Raw genomic sequence first — 23,610 nt, 5'->3', positions numbered from 1 at the left:
TCTATATAATGAATAATGTCCTATAAACACATAGTCTTGTTATATTTGGGTTTTTTTTTTGTCAACTGATAATAAAATGCCCCAAATTAATACATTCTTTAAACAATATTATAATGCTTTAGGAAATAAGTATAAAAGGGGAATTTCATACAAATTGAAGTTTATATACTAACAGCTGATTTGTTGATAGTCTAACACCCAATTATTGATTTTTATTTTGCTAAAAAAAAAAAAACGAAAGACTTATCTAAGTATGGATCATAGTTTATAACTTAAATCCTATGATAAAAACATACTTGGATCTAACCTTTTTTCAGTAACTTATGTTTTTATTAACTGTAAATTTGCTTCCCATGACTGTAATACATCATTATGGCTGGTTATATTTTACAGAATGTGATGTATTAGATGCTGTATGTTCCGAATCTCTTACTTCTGTATCAGCCACATGGCAGGTCTTTACTGATGAGGAATCGGGAATCGTTGGGTTTGTTTTTAATTACTGTAGAATGTGATGTATTAGATACTGTATGTTCAGAGTCTCTTACTTTTGTATCAGCCACATGGCAGGTCTTTACTGATGAAGAATCAGGGATTGTTGAGTTTATTTGAAACAATAAAGCAAGAAAAAATAATCAGTTAATTTCTCAAAACTTGGCGTCCGTCATCAATTGTCGTTAACTTTTACAAAATTCTTTTCCTCTGAAACTACTGATCCAAATTACGCCAAACTCGGCCACAATCATCATTGGGATATTTAGTTTACAAGATGTGTTCAGTGACCCGATCAACCAACTTAGATAGCCGCCATGGCTAAAAATAGAATATAGGGTTAAAATGCAGTTTTTGGCTTATATCTCAAAAACCAAAGCATTTAGAGCAAATCTGACAGGGGTTAAATTGTTAATCAGGTCAAGATCTATCTGCCCTGAAATTTTCAGATAAAATAGAACAACCAGTTGTTAGGTTGCTGCCTCTGAATTGGTGAAATTAAGGAAATTTCGCTGTTTTTTGGTTATTACCTTGAATATTATTAACTCACCTACCCTAAAGGTCCAGCTTCGTCCGTCATTATTTTTTACAAAAATCTTCTTCTCTGAAACTATTGGGCTAAATTTAACCAAACTTGGTCACAATCATCATTGGGGTATCATGTTTTTAAAAAGTGTCCAGTGACCCAGCCAACCAACCAAGATGGCCGCCATGGCTAAAAATAGAACATAGGGGTAAAATGTAGATTTTGGCTTATAACTCTGAAACCAAAGCATTTAGAGAAAATTTGACATAAGAAAAAATTGTTAAACAGGTAAAGATCTATCTGCTTTAAAATTTTCTGATGAATCAGATATTTGGTTGTTAGGTTGCTGCCCCTGAATTGGTAATTTTATAGAAATTTTGTCGTTTTTGGTTATTATCTTGAATGCTATTATAGATAGAGATAAACTGTAAACAGCAATAATGTCTGCAAAGTAAGATCTAAGTTTAAGTCAACATGACCAAAATGGTCAATTGACCCCTTAAGGAGTTATGCACTTAATAGTCATTTTTTACCAATTTTTCCTAAATTTTTTGTAATCTTTTACAAAAATCTTCTGATGAAACAACAGGGCCAAATTTAAACAAACTTGGCCACAATCATCATTGGGGTATCTTGTTTAAAAATTGTGTCCAGTGACCCAGCCAACCAACCAAGATGGTTGGTCGCCATAGCTAAAAATGGATTGCCCCCCCCCCCCCCCCCCACAATTGTTAATTTTTAAAGAAATTTTGATGTTTTTGGTTATTATCTTAAATAATATCAGTAAAATAAGAACTTCAAACAATCAAACACATCACCATCACCATACCTGTTAACTGACCTGTATTCTGAGGGTGTGACCCGAGATTTTCTCAATTCTGATGGATCACCTGGGACACCCACCGGGTCATTGAATAACCCGGGAATTCTGAAAACGACCTGTTTTCACCCGTATTTCTTAGCATTGAGATTGATTTCATAAGTAATATTCCTTTTAAATGCCAGCAAATTCGTAATTCTTCCATGAACAGAAAGTTCATCTAGCTGTGTAAACTGTCAAATTAAGGGACCCATTAAGTACATTGCTTTACTTAAAAGCTTTGCTGTCAAACACACTGTTAATTAACACCATTTACCTTAGCATAAGTTGTAAATAAATTGCACTGTTGTTTTACAAACATATTTCAACTAGAGCTGCCTCCCCTTTTTTGTCACCATTCAAAGTTATTCCTTATATTTACATTTTTTTGGGTGAAAAAGATTAAATCTCAAAAAAATAAAATTCAAATACATATTGAAATTTAACTTTTCATTATTTTTATACCTTTATACAATTTTTGAAGAAAAAAAATGAAAATTATTTTTTTCATCTATACTTCCTTTAACTGTATTACTATATTTTATTAAAGTCTAATTTCAATTTTGAAATTTATTGATTTGTATTAAGTCTGAAAAGGAGTAAGTTCAGTAAGGACCATATTTGGCCCCTAATATAAAGTTCATAGTAACAAGACAATAAATGTTTTAAGTTGCCTTAAAGACATGTTAGAAAGTAAAACAGAACTGTTTTTGTCAAAGTTTGATTCTAACATGTTGATTTTTACATCCATAAAAGGTCAAAATAAGGGATTTTGGTGAAATTTGACAAAATCAGCTAGATTTCAACCAAATGTAGGACCAGGAAACATAGAGCGCAGGCGTCGACAAGCTTAAGATTCAAAAAAGACATGTGAAATATCTTCACAAACATTATTTTAAAAGATCTTTGTTGTCCACGTATGTGCTCTATGTTCCCTGTCCAATAATATATGGAAATTTACCCATTTTCTTTGATTTTAAAAAAAAAATCAATATTAGTACAACTTGTGACGTCATAATGAAACACAGAAACGTAAAATTTTCAACACAATGGTTTATATCCTAGCTAGTCAATGTATTAGCTGTAATTTATCATGATATTGGTCGATAAATTAACGCTAAAAAAGGGGGCCATTTTAGGACCTTATCGAACATACTCCTTTAAGCTAATCTCCACCATATTTAAATTACTTTTGAAAAATTTAACCTGGTAATTGTTGTTTGAGTTTGAATTAAATCATCACAATAAGTTAAGAACATTAGATGATATAATGATTAATAAGATTTAAAATTACTTAACCAAGTGAACATGCATTGATGTTTTGGTAACTTTGATTTAAATTATATATAAGAAAAATGAACAAAAAATACTGAAATTCAGCTCGAAAAAGTTTGTACACGTCGTGACCTGAGATTTGATTCTTCAATGCAGGTCATGACCTGCATTTTCATCATCACAGGTTGACAGGTATGCATCACCAAAACACAATTTTGTCAGAAATCCATCTGTGTCCTTGGTTTGATATGCACATAGACCAAGGTGAGCGACACAGGCTATTTTTAGCCTCTAGTTATAGATAGAGATAAACTGTAAACAGCAATAATGTTCATCAAAGTGAGATTTACAAATAAGTCAACATGACTAAAATGGTCAGTTGACCCCTCAAGGAGTTATTGCTCTTTTTAGTTAATTTTTGAAAATGACGCTATCAGCGGCATGTTTCCGATACTATTGACCACAACTGGAAGTCCGTTATATTTCCGCCTACCACACTCGATTTCATATTTACTATTTAACATACTAACTGGAATCTGCTTGTATTCTGCTACACTCGAACAAAGTGTTGTAGTCGGACGGGAACAAGTTTACATAATTTATTTTATTTGCAAACAAAAACTCTTGACCTGTCCATAGCAAGACTTGTATAGTCCACAGTTTTATTCTCCAAAATTGGACCTTCCAAAGGGGGTGCGGAGTATAGTGTACAATAAGCAAGAAACAAAAGAACAAGTTCAATTCCAGGGCGAGGTGGTTTGTTTACGTTTTGCCATATTTGTTATTGATATTGTAGAGAGCGCTCTAATCATTTTTCAAACTAATAGTTTTAACTCATCCATATTAATAAGTTATTTCTATTCAATATCAAAATAATATTGATAAATATAAAAACTAAACCATCATTACAATTTTTTCGTTTCTTTTCAATGCATTGGTTGAAATAAGCTGGTATTGCTTCAGCCTTGATTGAAACGATACAAACAAAGTAAAAAAAACCAACAGTAAACCAGCTTAGAATTTGTAAGCTACAAAACATAATCAGTTATTGTGCATTCCTTTTTGGTGTTTTATACCGACTTATATGGTTTGTATTCGCTTAAGACCCTTCAAGCATCAATGTGATAGATATATTAAAAACTGTTTTAAAAAAGGATGGAACTGTTTTTCAAAGTCTTATTATAGTGATATCTGTCATGATTTCCACTCTCACCAGTTAATTTCTTTTACACATGTTTTTTATACTTCCCTTTTAATCAAACACACATTTTTGAATTGTTTTTTAAGTGAATTAAACTTATTTTAACAATCATGAAGCGTTAACAAGCAGTTTCAGCTTCTATTTGATTCATGGAAAACAGGTTTTCCAAAGAAAATACAGCAAACAACAGCATAGGATTTGAAATTACCGGAGTTTCATTAGACAGACCAATAGGTGGATTATACCTCAATTGATGTATAATCCATAAATTGACATATAATGGTATCGACCAATTGATGTATAATTCTTTGTTTGTCAAATCGAATTATTCAACCAAAATGGAGCATTGTTTTCTTAAAACCATATTATGGTATGAAAACATGTCAAACATTCCTGAAGCACTGGCTTTGACAAAACTGAAACTTTAGGTTAACTCAACAAAGGTCATAAAATAGGTTGTAAGTTGCAAAATGATGCTCCTATCTCATACTGGCGTTTTATTTAAAAAAAACTTGCATTATACATTAATTGGACTATACCAATATACCATTTGGTGGTTATTCCTAAACTGTTAGACCTTCAATCGATCTTTAACAGTAACAAAAAGTTTTTTTACCTAAAATTTAGTGGGGAGTGTGGACTATGTACCAGTGTGTACTATACAAGCCTTTCTACAGTATTAATGTGTACAAAAAAAAACCAGCCAGTAGTCTTTGGATACTGTAGATCATTCAGGTAGTCTTGACCTATTCATTTGTACTAAAAAAAAACCAGCTAGTTGTCATCTTCACTATACACACATATACAAATATCAATTATATGCTTACAAGACATGTTGCAATGTTAAACTAAATAAATTACGGTATGTAAAAATCAAGACTTGAATACAAAATATCCCAATATTAGAGACTGTGGAGTTATTTTTCCTCAGAGCTTTTAGCTCTTTGATTAACAATTTTCATAATATTTTTAATTTTTTACAAACATTTTCCACTAACTACTGGGCCAAGTTCATTATAGATAGAGATTATTGTATGCAGCAAGAATGTTCAGTAAAGTAAGATCTACAAACACATCACTTTATCTTTCTATTAATTTTTTTTTTCCCAGAGTTTCTCAAACTTCAGTAAATGAAATAAGGGGTTAAATACATTCATGGTGCAGTTAGTTTAAACATATTTTATTGTCCAAAAACATTGACAATAGGATTAGACACAAGTTTTGCAACTTAGAACGTCTTCTCCATGCAGTTGATTATTTCTTTGAAATATAAATAGCAAGCAAGGACTCATGTCAGCCGTAAAAGACTTATTTTGTATTAACAGGTACCAGATAGCAGTAGGTACTACACCAGGTGGAGGTCAGATCAAAGCTTTCTTTGATGTTCCACAAGATGCTAGATATTACACAGTGTCTGGTCTAAATCTAATGGGATATAGAAAGGTAAATTTTAAAGTTAAACTTGAATCATAAAGTAACAAGGCATGACATTTTCATATTAAGATGAAAGAAGTGAAACCTTGCAAATAGAATTCTCGCTATTTTCTTAAATTTGCCTTTGATCTTTTTTTGTGATAATTTTCCATTTCACGCTACTCGAGTGATGGTTTATTTTCTCAAAGAAATAAAAAGAGAATGTATGATGTTATACATGTTATAAGCCTTTGTCTTTGATGTTGGCTTGAAAAATGTTGACCTCTAATGAGGTTTTTGCTAAGAAACGTGCTCTTGCTTAAAGAACCATTGATAATCTTTTTGTTATATAATGTTATATAAATTTAATGAGAGGAAATTTCAGAGAAAATATATCATTTAATGTTGTTTTTTTTTTTTTTTTTAAATAAATTAAAGATTTTGTAATACAATATACCATAAGTCTTTTTATAACAGGTCTATGTTTCTATCAGAGGAACAAATGGAGCCGGTGTATCTAGTGTAGCCATGTCCAATGGGGTTTACATCTCTTATTTAAGTCAAGATCTACAACCACTGTCACATGTTGGGATAAGTGATGTACTGGAAAACTCAGATGTTGATGTGTAAGAATTTGTATATAGAATACTAAACACTTCATTATTGTTATACCACAGAGGAAAACAAAAGGCACAAAGTGAAATACACAATAAAAGTTAATTAAGAAAAAATAAAACTCAAGTAAGTATAAGGCTTATACTGATACTTGTAGCATAAGCTTATGATTTCTTATAGTAAAGTTTCTGTGGACTGGGATAAAATACTACCTGTTTTGTGTAATCAACTACTTTTTATTATGCCCCATTTATGGGCATTATGTTTTCTGGTCTCTGCCTCTGTTTGTTCATTTCATCTGTCCGTCTGTCCCGCTTCAGGTTAAAGTTTTGGGTGGAGGTAGTTTTTGATGAAGTTGAAGTCCATTCAACTTGAAACTAAGTACACATGTTCCTTATGATATGATCTTTCTAATTTTAATGCCAAATTAGAGATTTTACCCCATTTTCACGGTCCACTGAACATAGAAAATGATAGTGCAGATTGGGCATCTGTGTACTAAAAACACATTCTTGTTTTCAATGAAAACGTGCACATCACTTTCTATAGTTTTGTTAATTCAATTCACGTTTACTTTGTTTTCTATAATAGAGATTTTGAGTGAGACCTTGTCTCAGATCAAAATATAAAATAATAATATTTAGGCAGTTTTATACATATTTATCTACATTTAAATAAATTATAGAGATTTCCAAGAGAGTTATGACACAATCAGAGCATCATGGGATTTGTCAGGTGACCCTTGTCCATCAGTTAGAAATGAATGGCAGATACAAAAGTTGGATGGAAATGTCATTTCAAAATGGCTAGATTTGGGTGGTAATTATGTTTTATTTCAATTTTGAAATGGTTGCTTTGATTACCATAGAAAGATTCTATATATAAAATGATTAATTCAAATAACAAAAAAGATGAAAAAAATAAATAGGACTTGAATATTTGTCTTTTTTATTAATCCACTTGAACCTTCGACTATCCCAATTTTAAAATTTGTAAAATTGTACAGGTCTCTTTTCAGAAATCATATTGAATGTATGATCAATTATTTTAATTTTTATATGAGCAAATTGTTTATAGGGGAGAAGGAGTTAACTTGGAAATGAAAACTGCTTATTTTAGAAATGAAGTTTGTCATTGATAATATAATGTGAAATAACTTTACTGAAAGCTAACTACTATGTACAAGTATAATAAAGAAATCTTAAAGAACAAATCCAGATAAAGATTGAAAGATTTACATTTTTTTTTTAAATGGAATCTCAGAATTTGTTTATACCTGACATGGGGTTTTGTGTTTATACTTTTCATTAAGGGAAATGTTGGGTTTATGTGAAACAGCAACCCAACTAGACAAAAATCACAAAAGGCAAATTGAAATTCTTCATCCCTTATTGCACAATTTCTTGATAAAGGGATACTAAATAACTGTTTATTTGAATTTATTGACATAAAGTTTGAAATATTTTTTTAATTATTTCAGTTTCAGAAAATGCAATGCTTGATGGTCTTCAACTTAAGGACAGAGAATTATATTATTCTTTGTTAAGAGTGACAAATGCTCTGAATTATACTTATATAATAAGATCCAATGGAGTTACAGTAGAAGAAGACCCTCTGCTTCCAGGCAAAGTTTTTGACGGTTACATTACTGGATTTGATCTGAACATTCTACCCTCGAGACGTAAAATATCAGCTAATTGGGAAGGTTTTGGTTTACCAGCTTCTGCGTCCTTTCAAGCTGATGTTGAAGGTATGTACTTTTATAATAGTCAAATATGAAAATCAGTGACAAGAACAGGGGACCCCCACCTAGGAGCATTATGATTTTCAGTCTGAACGTTCATTCGTCCAGCTTCATGTTCAAGTTTTTTCTCTCGCTTTTAAAAAGTCTGTGTAATGTTTTACCGCTGTCTGTCTGTCCCATGAATATTTTTTGAGGAATCTTTCTCAGGAACGACTTCAGAAGAATTTCTGAAATTTAGGATTGAGTTTATACAAGTCAGCTTCAACATCAGATTCATCACTCAACAACTACCGGGGCGGGTAGGGGTATCATCACAGTTTCACTTGTTGGTTTAAGTCTTTGGTAAAGTTGTTTTTTATGAAGTTGAAGTCATATGAACTTGATTCTTTGCACACATGTTCCCTTTTATATGATCTTTCTAATTTAATGCCAAATTCAAAATGTTGAAACCAATGATAGTGCTAAGGGGGTATCTTTGTGCTATGGACATACTTTTGTTAAAAGTCTTTCATCTTTATTAGAAACAGATCTTTATTTGATTTTGATTTTTATGCCCCACCTACAATAGTAGAGGGGCATTATGTTTTCTGGTCAGTGCGTCTGTCCACCCTTTTGTCTGTCTGTTCCGCTTCAGGTTAAAGTTTTTGGTCAAGGTAGCTTTTGATGAAGTTGAAGTCCAATCAACTTGAAACTTGGTACACATGTTTAATACATATGATATGATCTTTATAATTTTAATGCCAAATTGGAGTTTTAGCCCAATTTCACTGTCCACTGAACATAGAACATGATATTGCGAGTGGGGCATCTGTATTATGAGGACACATTCTTGTTTTAAAGATGTGTTTTAAGCTACAATATGGTGACAATAAGTTGTATCTGATAAAAAAAAAAATAGAGAATGTCAACCTATCTTTCACCTTAAAGGTATGACGGTTGTTAAAGTTTTCTAAAAAATATTCTGCAATTCTTTGTCTTTTAACAGGAAACCCAGGTTATCAAGTTGACGAGTCAAAAACAGCAGAACGACCTGGCACCCAGCAAGTGTTGTTTTATGAAGTAGCTGTGGGAACAGATAGAAGATTTCACAAAACAAGAGACAATATTGTACCATTTACCAAAGTTGGTTTGAACGATTCTGTCACATTTTATGATCTCGATTTAGAATCAGGGGCAGCAATATATTACTTCACTGTAAGAGCCTACAGTGCATCATTCTCTGTTGCCACGGTTACATCTAATGGATTCCATGTTGGATATGACGGCGGTGTTGAAGGTTAGTCAACTGATGTCATCTTAAATTTGATTTGTTCTTGGTCTGAATATGGATGAAATATTTGCCACTGGATATGCTGCAAACACCAATCAGTCAATCAATTGATGCCTTGTAATTTGTTTGAATGAAAAGATATAGAAATAGAGCTTTGCAGAATATGTCTTGAAAAGAGAAAAATCTAAGTCACCACTAGTTGGCTTTTGTTTAAAGACTAAAAATTGTTTTGGTATTGCTGGCAACCCAAAATGTAAATGTAAAAATGATACTTCTGAATTTTTATGTCTCACATTGAAAAAAGCAGTGGCAGATCCTTTATCCTCAGTTGGGTACCACCCTTTTTTAAATAGCTGGATCCCCACCTGATAAAGTTTACACTATGCAAAACTACACCTTGTGAAGAACACTGAAACTGAATTACATAAGTGAACAATCTATTTTATAAATGTACCTTTATGCTGCTTTTTTTTGTTTTGGCAAACAGGTGGATCCATCATCATGGGAGACTATATCAATACTGATACCTATGTAGATATACAGTTTGAAGGGTTTACATCACAGTTAGAAATCATGATGTATTATGTAGCACTGTCCAATCATTCTGGATCAGTAGGAACGGACTGTAAACTTTATGTAAGATAAGTTTGTATATTGATAGAGTCATTGCCAATTTCCTGAATTAAAAATATGACATCAAATATAAAGCAAGCTGCTAAGATTATATGAAGAATATGTGGTGTGAAGTTTTAAATTCTTTATAAATTGTTTCCTTCTTATCTGACTTAAAAACTTAATCATAACCTTGAAAATTTATGCGTACATTTATGGGCATAATGTTTACTGGTATGTGCCTCTGTCTGTCCGTTAGTCCGTCTGTCCCGCTTTAGGTTAAAGTTTTTGGTCGAGGTAGTTTTTATACGCCCAGGACGGGACGTATTATGGTATACCGTTGTCCGTCGTCCACACTTCGGACAATAACTCAAAAACACCTTCACCAATTTCCATGAAACTTAAGTGAATTGTTTATATCTATTGACGTAAGCTCCCTTTCGTTTTTTTTTTTATTTCAGATTTTAAGTTTTGGATTTATGGGGCTTTATTCATAAAAAAGGGGTGATTTTCAACACTTTGGACAATAACTCAAAAAGGCTTTCGCCAATGTCCATGAATCTTTGGTGAATTGTTTATATCTATTGACATAAGCTCCCTTTCGGTTTTTTTTAATTTCAGATTTTAAGTTTTGGATTTATGGGGCTTTATTCATAAAAAAGGGGTGATTTTCAACACTTCGGACAATAACTCAGAAAGGCTTTCACCAATGTCCACTAAACTTTGGTGAATTGTTTATATCTATTGATGTAAGCTCCCTTTCGTTTTTTTTTAATTTCAGATTTTAAGTTTTGGATTTTGGGCTTTATTCATAAAAAAAAGGGGGATTTTTAACACTTCGGACAATAACTCAAAAAGGCTTTCACCAATGTCCATGAAACTTTGGTGAATTGTTTATATCTATTGATGTAAGCTCCCTTTCAATTTTTATAAATTTCAGATATTAAGTTTTGGATTTGTGGGGCTTTATTCATAAAAAAAGGGTGGTTTTTAACACTTCAGACAATAACTCTAAAAGGCTTTCACCAATGTCCATGAAACTTTCAATTTTTATAATTTCAGATTTTATATTTCAGTGTTATGAATTTTTATGCTTAAAAAAGGGGGATTTTTCCAATTTTGGGACAATAATTAAAACTTTCACAAAATTTTATGTATGGATGTAAAATTAAGACAACAAACTTATTTAAATTTGAGGTAGCCTTAATAGTGCCAATTTTTTTGTACATTTTTATTTATTATTTATTTTTATTTTTTTTTTGGGGGGGGGGGGTATTTGACAGGGCTCACACTATTTCTAGTTGATCATATAAATTCATTTAAAGCATAAAAGACAAGTTAAAAGAGCAACTGGTGTATCATGCGCTAAAGAGCAGCTCTTTATTGATGAAGTTGAAATCCAATCAACTTGAAACTTAGTACACTTGTTCCTTATGATATGATCTCTCTAATTTTAATAACATAATTTTCATGGTCTACTAAACATAGAAAATGATAGTGAGGATGGGGCATTCATGTCACTGTTTAAGAATTATAAAAATTAGAAATTAATTACTGCATTTTAAGAAAAGCTGCCTAGAGATATTAGTATCAGAAATTTGAATGCTAGTTGCAATCCTCATCTGTTATTCCAATCTGTTTAAATTGATCATTCACAAAATGCTTCTAAATGAGCCAATACTTCACATAACTTTACTTTAAAATTTTATTTCCTTAAGATTGATGGACGTAAAAGTGAACAGGTTGATGATTACTCATTTAATGTAGCACCACTGATCAACATCAACAAGAATACATTTTACACATTAACATCCTTAGAGCTACAACCAGGAGGAACTTATTATGTATGGGTAATAGGTAAGAAAAGCTCTTTGTTTGAAAAATTTGAATTATAATGTCAGATTATTTTGTTATACTGTTTTAACCGTATAAAATTAGGGGGAATTATATTTTCCTACAAGAATAAGAAGATGAGGATTGATTGTTAATTAGACAACTTTCTACCAGAGACTATATAAAAAAGAAGATGTGGTATGATTGCCAATGAGACAACTATCCACAAAAGACCAAAATGACACAAACATTAACATCTATAGGTCACCATACGGCCTTCAACAATGAGCAAAAACAATTCAAATGAGAAAACTAACAGCCTAATTTATGCAAAAAAATGAACGAAAATCAAATATGTAACACTTAAACAAACCACAACCACTGAATTACAGGCTCCTGACTTGGGACAGGCACATATATAAATAATGTGGCGGGGTTAAACATGTTGGGGGGATCCAAACCCTCCCCCTTACCTGGGACAGTGGTTTAACAGTACAACATAAGAACGAACTATAAAAATCAGTTGAAAAAGGCTATGGCATAGAAGTTAACAACTATAGATAATATACAGTCTTCAACAATGAGCAAATCCCATACCACATAGTCAGCTTTTAAAGGCTTAGAAAAAGTCAAAGTAACACATTTCCTGTTTTTATTCTTTATTCCTTCCAGTGAAAGGTTAAAAGTTTTAGTTAAAGGCAATTAACAATAATGGGAGCTTTTTTCTAAGAGACATTTGTAACAACTCAATGTTATTTTTGGCTAATCTGATCAACTGAGGCTGATTTAAGATATAAGTTAAATGTATTTGATTAATGAGCAATTTAAGTTACATAACCAAAATTATTGCTTTTCTCTGTTAGTTATCATTTAAGTTGAAATGTAAATACAAAGACTAAGCATATGTCATTGTCATCAAGGGGTACTCCCCAAAACATTACTTCTTCAGCTTTAGTCTTGAATGATGTTAAAAAAAAATTAAGAATGTCAGATATACTAAACTTGAAGATGTTCTTTAAATAGACAATGAAAGAATAGATTGCTAACACATCAAGTTAACATTTTTCTCTTCAAATTATAGCTACAGATGAATCAGGAGACTGTGGAATGATTCACCACAAATTCACAGTGGAAACAACACCTCCATTGTACGGAGCTATGACTGCTGGTCCATTTTATAACATGGTATTATATATTTTATTTTTATCTATCCTACAGCTACAGATGAATCAGGAGACTGTGGAATGATTCACCACAAATTCACAGTGGATACAACACCTCCATTGTACGGAGCTATGACTGCTGGACTATTTTATAACATGGTATTATATATTTTATTTTTATCTATCCTACAGCTACAGATGAATCAGGAGACTGTGGAATGATTCACCACAAATTCACAGTGGATACAACACCTCCATTGTACGGAGTGATGACTCCTGGACCATTTTATAACATGGTATTATATATTTTATTTTTATCTATTCTACAGCTACAGATGAATCAGGAGACTGTGGAATGATTCACCACAAATTCACAGTGGATACAACACCTCCATTGTACGGAGCTATGACTGCTGGAACATTTTATAACATGGTATTATATATTTTATTTTTATCTATTCTACAGCTACAGATGAATCAGGAGACTGTTGAATGATTTACCACAAATTCACAGTGGATACAACACCTCCATTGTATGGAGCTATGACTGCTGGTCCATTTTATAACATGGTATTATATATTTTATTTTTATCTATTCTACAGCTACAGATGAATCAGGAGACTGTGGAATGATTCACCACAAATTCACAGTGGATACAACACCTCCATTGTACGGAGCTATGACTGCTTGACCATTTTATTACATGGTATTATATATTTTATTGTTATCTATTCTACAGCTACAGATGAATCAGGAGACTGTGGAATGATTCACCACAAATTCACAGTGGATACAACACCTCCATTGTACGGTGCTATGACTCCTGGAACATTTTATAACATGGTATTATATATTATATTTGTGTCCTCTACTTTCCCATTTTTGATAAGCCCCTCCTAGACAGGATGTTGATATTGAAATGCTTGAACACAATTAGCTTTTCTATGAAAATGAAAAATTCATAAATAGTTTGTTTCAGAATTATGGAATGATGAAATGCACAATGTCATTTGAGAAGACTTTTATTAAAAACAAATAGAAAGAGATGCAATTGAGGCCATTTACCTTAACAAAGGCTAATGTTTTTAAATTGTTAAAACTGATTTATTTTGTTTCATCCATTTAACAGGCCTTGGCGTACACTTCTGACAATTCAACATTAAGAGTTCAGTGGACAAATTACAGTGATCCTGAATCTGGTATAGCAACTTACCAAGTGTCATTATGGCAGAATACTTCATGTTATTCTAGTGGAGAGGAGGTGCTTCTTGTTGAATGGATTGAATTGACAAGCAACTACACTGAATACAGCTTTGTTAATTTGAATCTTACAGTATGTTACTAATATCAGTATCATTTTTAATGGCCATAACTTTGGTATAGAAATATGGTCTTCTACCTACTGACTGTTCAGGATATTTAGATTTGCTGTTACCTCCAGTCAAAATGAAAATTTTAAATCTAATGCTATTGCAACTTTTGTATTTATTGTTACTTTGTCCATGAAATTTTGCAACTGTACATAATGCTAACAAACCATGAGGCAATGTGCCAAACAGCAATTTTATATTTTATCTTGGAATATAATTTCATGTCCAGTGACATTTTTGGTGCAGATAAAAAATTTCGGAACTGGTGACAAAAAAATTGCACTTATGAAATAGTCTGGCAACAGCTTTTTGAAGGCTTTTCCTGTAATAATTATCATTTATTTCAGATGAACATACCATATACAGTTAGATTTAAAGTGACAAATGCTGCCGGACTTTCAATCCAACAGACTTCATCACCTGTATTATATGACCCATCAAAACCTGTATCAGGAGTGTTAGTGGATGGTGAAGATTTTTCAACTGAACAAGTTTGGTTTAGTTCAACAAGCATTATAAAAGGTAAATACCTTTTTTTAAAGATTAATAATAACTAGAATTGCCATTGCAAATAATAGCAGATGTCACCCTGGTTTTCCAGTTGCAATGATAATGGCAATCACCTTGGAATTTTTAGCAGTGAATGCACATATTTGCATGACAACGCATACTTTTGTATATTTTTAGAAAGCTCATAAATATCTTAGCCATCAATATAAGATTGAATAACCGAGTTCATTTACAGTGACTTGACTGTTAGTGTTGCTATCCACCAATTGCAACTCATTCAAAATTTTGACCAAATTGCAATTTGTTTTATTAAACCAAATTGTACAACTGGTCAGAATATTGAACAAATTGTTCAGTCAAAATGTGAAAGTGCAAGGTGATAAAGTAAAACATACTTACAATCCTATAAGACTTTAACGGTCGGCTCGGTGCCCGAAGACGATTGGTGAGCATTTGAATATTTTGTGCCGTGGGTCAGGAACGGGTAGCAAAGGATGCCGAATGGAGGCCGCCATCTTGGTTTTGGTGAGTTGTTTTTGGTTTGTTGACTATTTTGGATTTTACTTCTTCACAACGGCTGCTTTCAGGGCCAGTTTGGTCAGCTTGGCAGCCCGCTCACCTCGATGAAGGAGTACTGGTAGATGATCTCGGACGTAGTTCAAAAGATGACAGGAAGCATTATCAGGACCAAAGCCGTGAGGCAGTGAAATGTAGGTCGTATCACCCAACAGCCTAGGATACAGCCCTCGGATGTTAATCGGCCTTGACACTCCCCATAATATACAATGGTTTTGGAGTGCATGTTAACGCGGGTACGCCAACTACTACGTCTATCTGTACGGCATGGATTGGTTTCTGTCATCTTAAGTAGTAAGTCGTTGATATCTAACTGTAAACCCTCATCGAAGATAGCGGGTAAAGGAGAGCTGACCCAGCACGTCCGTTCAGCTGTAATGACTGAGACGTGACTGAATGTGATATGTATATGTGTGAAAATTTGAGTCTATCAGTTTGAATAGGTATATTATAGTCATTACCATGCTTAAGGTCAAGGAACAGTAAATGGGCTATGTTGCAGATTTTGCTAAAAAAATTGCATACAACCTTGGCTCGTTGAACTACAACTGAAAATCTAAAAAAATAATACATTTATCTCTTTTATTTTCTGAAAAGTTGCAGATTGATTTCTCTTGATATGGGTGAACATTTGTATAGAAAGCACATAATATCGGCGAAAAACCCTCTAAAATTTGTCTTAAAATCGCCAAATCTCTAATTCTACTCCATAGATTTTTCTTAAAAAACTATATATTTTTGACACATTAATTTCTGTTTTAATGATATAAAATAATCATAGGGTCACCGACTTCATTTTTTGTCTAATAATCAATTTGTTACCTTATTGGTAGTGAAAAACGTCAAAAATCAACGTTTTACGGCCCGCAACACGATAACGTTACGATTATTTCGACGTTTTGTTGTTTTTTTCATAAAGAACGCAACTATGAATGATGAAAAACAAAAATTTATCGAAAAACAAATACGTGACACATCAACAAACGACAACCACTGAAATAAGGCTTCTGATTTGGGAAGGCACATACAAGAACGAGATAAAGATTAAAATTGCATTGACATAATCTTAAGGAATATAAATGTAGCTGCACCAATCAATTGACCACTGTAGGTACATACTGTTTCCACTGTTTTTAAAATAACTCTACATTGTAGGTTCATTTTTGCACTATTCCAATCAAGTTGGATCATCCTGTCCATCAAGAGATATTTCAATGGTAAATGATCCTGACTGGGGAGAACTACAACAAGTTGGTCTAAAAGACCCAAGAGGCAAGAAATGGTCTCTTCTGTACAAAATAGAGAACATCAACAAGAATATTTATGATGATGAAGTGTCAGTTAAACTTGCAAGAGATCACAAAAACCAGCAGATGTTTACAGGAGCATATTACAGATCAGCTAGCTTTGAAAATGGAGGCACATACCATGTAAGAATGCATATTAAATCCTTCTGAATAATAAGAGATATTTCTGTAAGAATTGGTTTTTTTCCCTGGAACTGATTTTTTTATTGATATTTTATAAGGTGGATGACTTCTAAATTATTTTTTTATTTTGTTTCAGTTTTCACACTTCAGATAAGGCTGCAGTCATGGGCATTCCTGTCATACCAATACATTTGGTTTTTTTTTTAATATTTTCGTAGGTTTCTGTGAAACCAGCAAAAGGACATGGGATTGCTGTGACAGAAATTTTGTTTTGGGATGGCCAAGATACTAGCATTGGTACTTATGAATATGAAGAAGACATTGACTGGGCTTCATCTGTGTGCCAATGTTGTTTGTCAAATCCTGTTCCTGAGGTAAGTGTCATACATCATGGTAAGTCACACTAGCCAGTTGTCAACTGGTTATGTCTATCAGTGTATGTATATTTTTAACCTATAGACATAACCAAAATATAGAATATGGAACATTGAAGCTGCAAGCGTTCGGTCAGTAATCTATCCAAAAAAATGTAGTAAAGTAAGCATCAAAAGAATGCCTAACCATTAAGAATAAGCAGTCACTCTTACACATCCAGTCCAGTTGAAGCTCTTCAAATTTATTGATTACTCTAAGTGTATAAAGCAATGATGTTTGAAAAAAAAAATTCACTATCCAAATAGAAATATTTAAAACTCCATGCTGTTGCTAATATATTTAGAGATGCATTGCAGCAATTTTTATTGTTTAATAAGGAAAACATTTCTTTACATTAAATTTCTATTAATTTTATTAATTGAATATTTTTCAGGATTGCAATTTTTGCAATTGCTCCAAGTATTTGTTTGACAAATATGGAAACGATACTCTACCAACAGTAATCAGCACTCCAGTTCCTTCAATAGCACAAACAACAACACAGCCATATGAAGTGGTCAATCACCCAGACAAAAGTGAAGTCTCACAGCCCATAGATACTAGTATACCTCAAGCACAAAAGTCATGTGGCATTCAAATTTTGGATGGTAAAAAAAATGATTAACCTATTTGCTGTGTACAGTTATGTTTTATTTAAGAAATTGGAACAAGAATTATGTCAGAATTATTTTAAATTTGATTAAATATAAAAATCAGAATTAAGTCACTACAAGTACAGAAGTTTTTAAAAGGGATATATATGTATCATAACAGCTTCCCTAAAATGGGTCATTCTTTATAAGAAAAGGTGATCCTTAGTAATTAAAAAGGTGGAAGTTCAAAGGTCAGGAAGACATCATAGATTTAGGTTTGACCCTCTCTTTTGCTTCATTGATTCTTACAGTGTGTATCTCAACCAAATTGTAATTGCTTATTTAGGAAATTATAAGTTTGAATGAACACATTTTTGACAGATACTTTGGTCAGTGATCAGATTTTAGGCTAAAAAGCTTTCAGAAAGTGTTATCTCAACTTAACATTTCTGTAAATGTTAAGTTAGACTAATCTACATTTTTTGTTTGAGTACCTTAAGTATTTTTTATAAATTATGATCAGTGCTTTCAAAAGCAAAAACATAAAAGTTTTGGTTTTTTTTTCAGGTCAAAATGCTAAGATTGTGACATGGTGTAGATCCTTCAATGATATTCAGCCTATTATGAAAACATCTGTTGATTACAACATCACTGGAGAATTTCTCAACTTTAAGATAATATTTAAACCAGAAATGGATGATGCAGTAGATGTAAGAAAATATTTTTGTTAAGTGGGGGAAGATAGTGTAAATTTCAATTCCAATTTCTCTGTTGGTCAATAAGCATTTGTGATCTGCAACTAGCCCAGTATTTTTATTTTCATGAAGATTTGATTTGAAATTAAAGAATTCTTGTAGGTACTGAAAGAAAATGAAAATTGCTTGATTATCAAATGTTAGAAAGCATGCTGCCCTATCTCTAACATCTAGCTTGACTTCAGAGTTGATTCCAACCAACAAGCTAGATTAAAATACATTTAGGATTGCTCCTCTTATTTATTCTAATTTTACATTAAGTCATATCAATGGGGAAAAAAATTATCCTTATGGTATTAAAATGATGATAAATTTCATTTTAATTTCAGATAACTTTATGTCTTTTGGTATCTATTAATGAAGAGGAAATAACAGAACTTTGTGGAATATCACATCTAAGTAAAACAACCAAGCTAGTGTTGCATGTCTTCAATCGTGATAATTATGTACCAGACATCACAGACCCGTTTAATATTTTTTCTGTGAAAGCCTATTTTAGAAATCTTATACTACCACCACCAACTGGTGCACTTTGTCGCTATGGTGATCCATTCAGAGGAGGAAGTAACCCAATAATAAAGTATGAAGTTGGTATCGGAACTGACAAATTTCTTACAGATATTGAACCTTTGAGAGAAGTTGTAATACCTTGTATACCTTGCTTTGGAGAATGTTCGAAATACAACTGTGACCAGAATTGTGATCAGGATAAACTTGTGGACTACATCTTTACATTGACAGACTTGAACCTAATACCAAATGTCATGGATGTGAATGAAACTGGACATTCATATAACAAAACCATTATATACTATCTTACAGGTAAAGTTTCTTTATATATATTAACACTTCGATCAACATTTGATGTTTTTGTCTGTGGAGATCTCCTTTTATGAGATTTGAAAATCTCAATTCAAATTTATAAGAAGCAAAAGAAATAGAGTTTTGCTCAAATTAATGTTTACTTTCATTTTTTATACTTTTACACCCAAATTAATTTTTTTTTAAAAAGCATTCACTTCTTTAAAATGCATTTAGTAATTTGGGACATCAAAAAAGTTCATGTATAACTTTTGAATTTGGTAAACCAATATTTAAGGGCGTGCGTCTAAATCCTTTTTTTTTAAGGCCACACCAATTTAATTTCTTGTTCTACAGATTTTTGGACTCCAAAATTTGGGGCGAGCGAGCGATTTGAAAATTTTAATAAAAAAATATTTAATTTTCAAATTTTTGAGGCGAAGCTCGAAAAGTAGAGGCGAGCGATTATAATTTTTTTTTGTAAACATAAAATAGTAGGTTTTGACAATATTCAAACTTGATTTATCACTTGTACTTTGACATTTCTTTAATTTCTGAAGCATTGATTCCCTATTCACCAAGAAATAATTAAATCTGGTCTATGTATGACAACGAGACAATTCTCCATCCAAGTCATATTCAGTTTGGGGGCAACCCTTAATGTTATAAATTTATCCCTATCACATGTTTTATAAGTTATAATATATTTGTTTGTACAAAAGGGCTCATATTTTCTCAAAGAACTATATATCTATCTGGTATTAAATGGTCAAAACATGTCCAAGAATTTTTGTTATATTCCTGGACTTTAACCATGTTAACACATTTACTTTAACAGTTTAATAATTATTCAAAATAAGTGGACCCCTCTTTTAGAAAAAGTTGTTTAAAATATAATGTAACTCTCCTCTTTTTGAGTACAAAATTCTAAGTTTTCAAAGGTTTTGTATATAAGAACTAAACAAATCCTTGGTCATGTTGGTATTTCTATTTTCTTTTCTACATCAGTAAAATGACCCCTTTTCTGAGGGTGGGTTGTTCTCAATCTGATAATAGCAAACACAGGTCAAAGTACGGCCTTTTACACAGGGCTTCGATACAGACCAAACAGCAAGCTAAAAAGGACCCCAAAATTATTAGCGTACACAATTCGAACAGGAAAACCAACGATCTTATTTATATATCCGAACGGGAAAATAACAATGAACAACATCAACAAACGATGCTGAACGACAGGCCCCTGAATCAATCAGGACAGGTGCATAAACATGCAGCGGCTATGGATAGTTTTGTTTCGCCAGCATACAATATAATTGCAGTTGAAGGCAAATCATTCAGAAGTTCTTTGTACTTTATTCTAACAACGAACATTTGTTGATAGGGAATATAAGTAAGGAGGAAAGAAACCATTTTTTTGTTCTTAAAAGGTATTTCCGTTGTTCTAAATTTATATCGAAGCACTCCCGCTTTGGATAAATAGGTTTCATGCTATAACAAATATTCTCACAGATATTTACACAGTGTGGTGGGGTGCTTTTATGTTTAAAATCGTTATATACAGGTTACCCGTCCCTAGGATTTTCATGGCATTCCATGGAATTTCCATGGCAAAATTGTTGCCATGAAAACGATGGAGTATTGAAACGAGCTTTTTCATGGTTTTCATGAATTCCATGGCATCGAAAAAAAGAGTGACAGGGATTGTATACTCAGTATTTCCATCGTTGCCATGAAATCATAAAAGGATGGAAAGCATGGCATCGATGGCAAATTGCCATGATTTCCATGGAAAGTATGGCTTAAATGGCAGGTTGATATGGCCTCTATGAAAAGTATGGCATCTATGGCAGGTTGCCATGAAAATGATGGCAACAATTACAGATTGCCATGGAAAGTATGGCATCCATGGCATTTCCCTGGTATTCTAACACACAGCGACCTTCCAACAGCTATCATGTCAGGCATTGAAGTTCAAATTATATATAAAAGTTTATATAGCTTTCTATACCCATATCTCTTGCTGCATTAATAACATTTCCCCATATTCCTCTATTTGTAGTTACACTGTATTATTAACATAATGTATTAATCGTGGTGAGAGTGACTATTACTGACCACAAAAGAAACAGTTGATTGTAGATATCATATAGTTTGTTTTGTTGGTTTTATTTTCTCAGATTTAGTTCATGTACATAATTATAAATCGTCAGTCATGGTCTTTCTACTAACAGTAGATGAAGGCATATTTACCCTTATAGTAAAAGTAAGTGACATTGACCTTTAATAATTTTTCATTGTGGTGATACATACTTATATATTGCGGTCATTTTTCTTGTTTGGCACTGGTTTCTTTCTTTGGTGTATCCATAAAGTTTGTGCTACTTGTGGGAATGGTACATTGACTATCTGTTGAAAGCTGTGATTCTTGGTGTTCTGTTCTACAATAGGCCTGTAAAATGTCATTGAAAATTTTATGTAAATACTAAGATACTTATCATACATGTACCTTACAGAAAAAAATCTTTTCAATATCATTTGAGTTTGACTGAACAATCACGCTGTTGTTAACTAAACAAAGACACATATTATTGGTGTCCATGTCAGGAAATGTACCTGATCACAGTAATGACTATTGACTGTAAACGCCAGTGTAACCCCCCTTTTTTTTCTTAATTGAATTTTTAAGCTCGTTTACCCTAGGTTAAAATGAACATACTTCTAACATAAAATGCACTTAAAAGTAGTATAATGGAAGAAATTATATATGATAATATATATTGTTCACTGTTGACTGTCCATGTGTCCAAACTTCATCGTCCTTCATCGGGATACAATGTTGACGTTATATTTTCCTCTGATTGTGTGCAATTTTGATACCTATTTGGAGTTTCTAGACACAATTCATACATATGAAAAACAGTATTAACCACATAGAAATATCGACATACCATAATGATACTTGATAAACGGCAATTTTCTCCTCGACTGTTCGTTCTTTGTTGTTCTATTTTTTCAAATTTTCAAAAACTGGAAAAGCGCGAGTTTAAATTAAGTAATGCGCATGCGCAATATAACTTCCTGTTCAAATCCCGCGAAAATATGAACAACATAAAATTGCGATCTTTGTTCAACTATTTTAAATATCTGTACATGTAATTTTTATGCAGAAATCATTCAAATATATATACTATGTGAAAAAAATATTGCATATAATTTTTTTTCCAACGAAATTCAGTATCAAACGATTTACCCCCCTCTTTTTCCCATACACACTGTTTAGGACACTTAAATCAGTATCTTAAGTTTTATAAGTGAAATTTATACACAAGGCGACAAAAGGAAGATTGGGATTGTAATTAATGGTTATGGTCCAACAGTTAAGGAATAAGGGGCCAAAAAGAGGCCAAAAACAATACTTTTCTTATACTTTGTATAGATTGCTTATATTTCTTTACCCTTTCAATTTAGGGGTTTTATTCTTTAATTCATTGGGTTCTTCTTTAATATGCTAAATGTTACCATGTATTAAGTTTTTGGAATTTGGGTCCCATTTTTAAGTTGGTGCACATTGAGGTCCAATGGGTCCAAAATTAAACTTTGTTTTATTTCATCAAAAATTGAATTTATTTATTGGAGTTTTTTGATAGGCCAAATCTATCGGTGTATTTTAATATTTAATTTTTGGTCTTGTTTTCAATTTGGTCTATCTACATTAAGGTCCAAAGGGTCCAAAATAAGACAAAGTATGATTTCATGAACAATTGAATTCTTAAGGTTCTTTGATATGCCAAATGCAACTGTGTATTCAGATTTTTTACTTTGGGTCCTGTTTTCCAGTTGGTCCACATTAAGGCCCCAGGGTCCAAAATTAAACTCAGTTTAATTAGAACAAAAATTGAATTGTTGGTGTTCTTTTATACGTTGAATATTAACATGTATTTAGATTAAGATTTTTGATTATTGGCCAACTTCAATTTTTAAGTTGGTTCAAAAAATAAATTCTTCGGGTTCTTTGATTTGCTGAATCTAAACATGTATTTATATTTTTGTATATGGGCCCAGTATTCATGTTGGTGCAACTCGGTGTCCAAAATAAAGCTTTTGTTTGATTTCAACAAAATTGGAATTATTGGGGTTCTTTGATATGCTAAATCTAT

The 23,610-nt window shown here is 32.3% G+C and overlaps 2 protein-coding genes across 2 annotated transcripts in view; both read left to right on the top strand.

Annotated features, from left to right (window-relative positions):
- Nucleotides 1-13,499, top strand: part of LOC134692404 (uncharacterized) — a 30,510-nt gene extending 17,011 nt beyond the window's left edge. The window contains exons 17-26 of the mRNA XM_063552854.1: nt 394-487; nt 5,679-5,796; nt 6,244-6,392; nt 7,067-7,200; nt 7,862-8,131; nt 9,111-9,401; nt 9,883-10,031; nt 11,726-11,864; nt 13,059-13,162; nt 13,470-13,499. Of these exons, the coding sequence (XP_063408924.1) occupies nt 394-487; nt 5,679-5,796; nt 6,244-6,392; nt 7,067-7,200; nt 7,862-8,131; nt 9,111-9,401; nt 9,883-10,031; nt 11,726-11,864; nt 13,059-13,162; nt 13,470-13,499 (1,478 nt within the window). The remainder of the gene's footprint in view (nt 1-393; nt 488-5,678; nt 5,797-6,243; nt 6,393-7,066; nt 7,201-7,861; nt 8,132-9,110; nt 9,402-9,882; nt 10,032-11,725; nt 11,865-13,058; nt 13,163-13,469) is intronic.
- LOC134692403 (uncharacterized) overlaps nt 13,496-23,610 on the top strand; it is a 47,350-nt gene continuing 37,235 nt past the window's right edge. Inside the window, exons 1-9 of the mRNA XM_063552853.1 lie at nt 13,496-13,556; nt 13,744-13,847; nt 14,134-14,337; nt 14,722-14,896; nt 16,616-16,890; nt 17,109-17,264; nt 17,699-17,912; nt 18,465-18,607; nt 18,982-19,474. Coding sequence (XP_063408923.1) covers nt 13,496-13,556; nt 13,744-13,847; nt 14,134-14,337; nt 14,722-14,896; nt 16,616-16,890; nt 17,109-17,264; nt 17,699-17,912; nt 18,465-18,607; nt 18,982-19,474 — 1,825 coding nt within the window. The remainder of the gene's footprint in view (nt 13,557-13,743; nt 13,848-14,133; nt 14,338-14,721; nt 14,897-16,615; nt 16,891-17,108; nt 17,265-17,698; nt 17,913-18,464; nt 18,608-18,981; nt 19,475-23,610) is intronic.

Source organism: Mytilus trossulus, chromosome 12, assembly GCF_036588685.1.
Source record: "Mytilus trossulus isolate FHL-02 chromosome 12, PNRI_Mtr1.1.1.hap1, whole genome shotgun sequence".
Classification (NCBI taxonomy): domain Eukaryota; kingdom Metazoa; phylum Mollusca; class Bivalvia; order Mytilida; family Mytilidae; genus Mytilus; species Mytilus trossulus.
The sequence above is the reverse complement of the archived record's forward strand: the minus strand, read 5'-3'. Positions and strand labels throughout refer to the sequence as shown.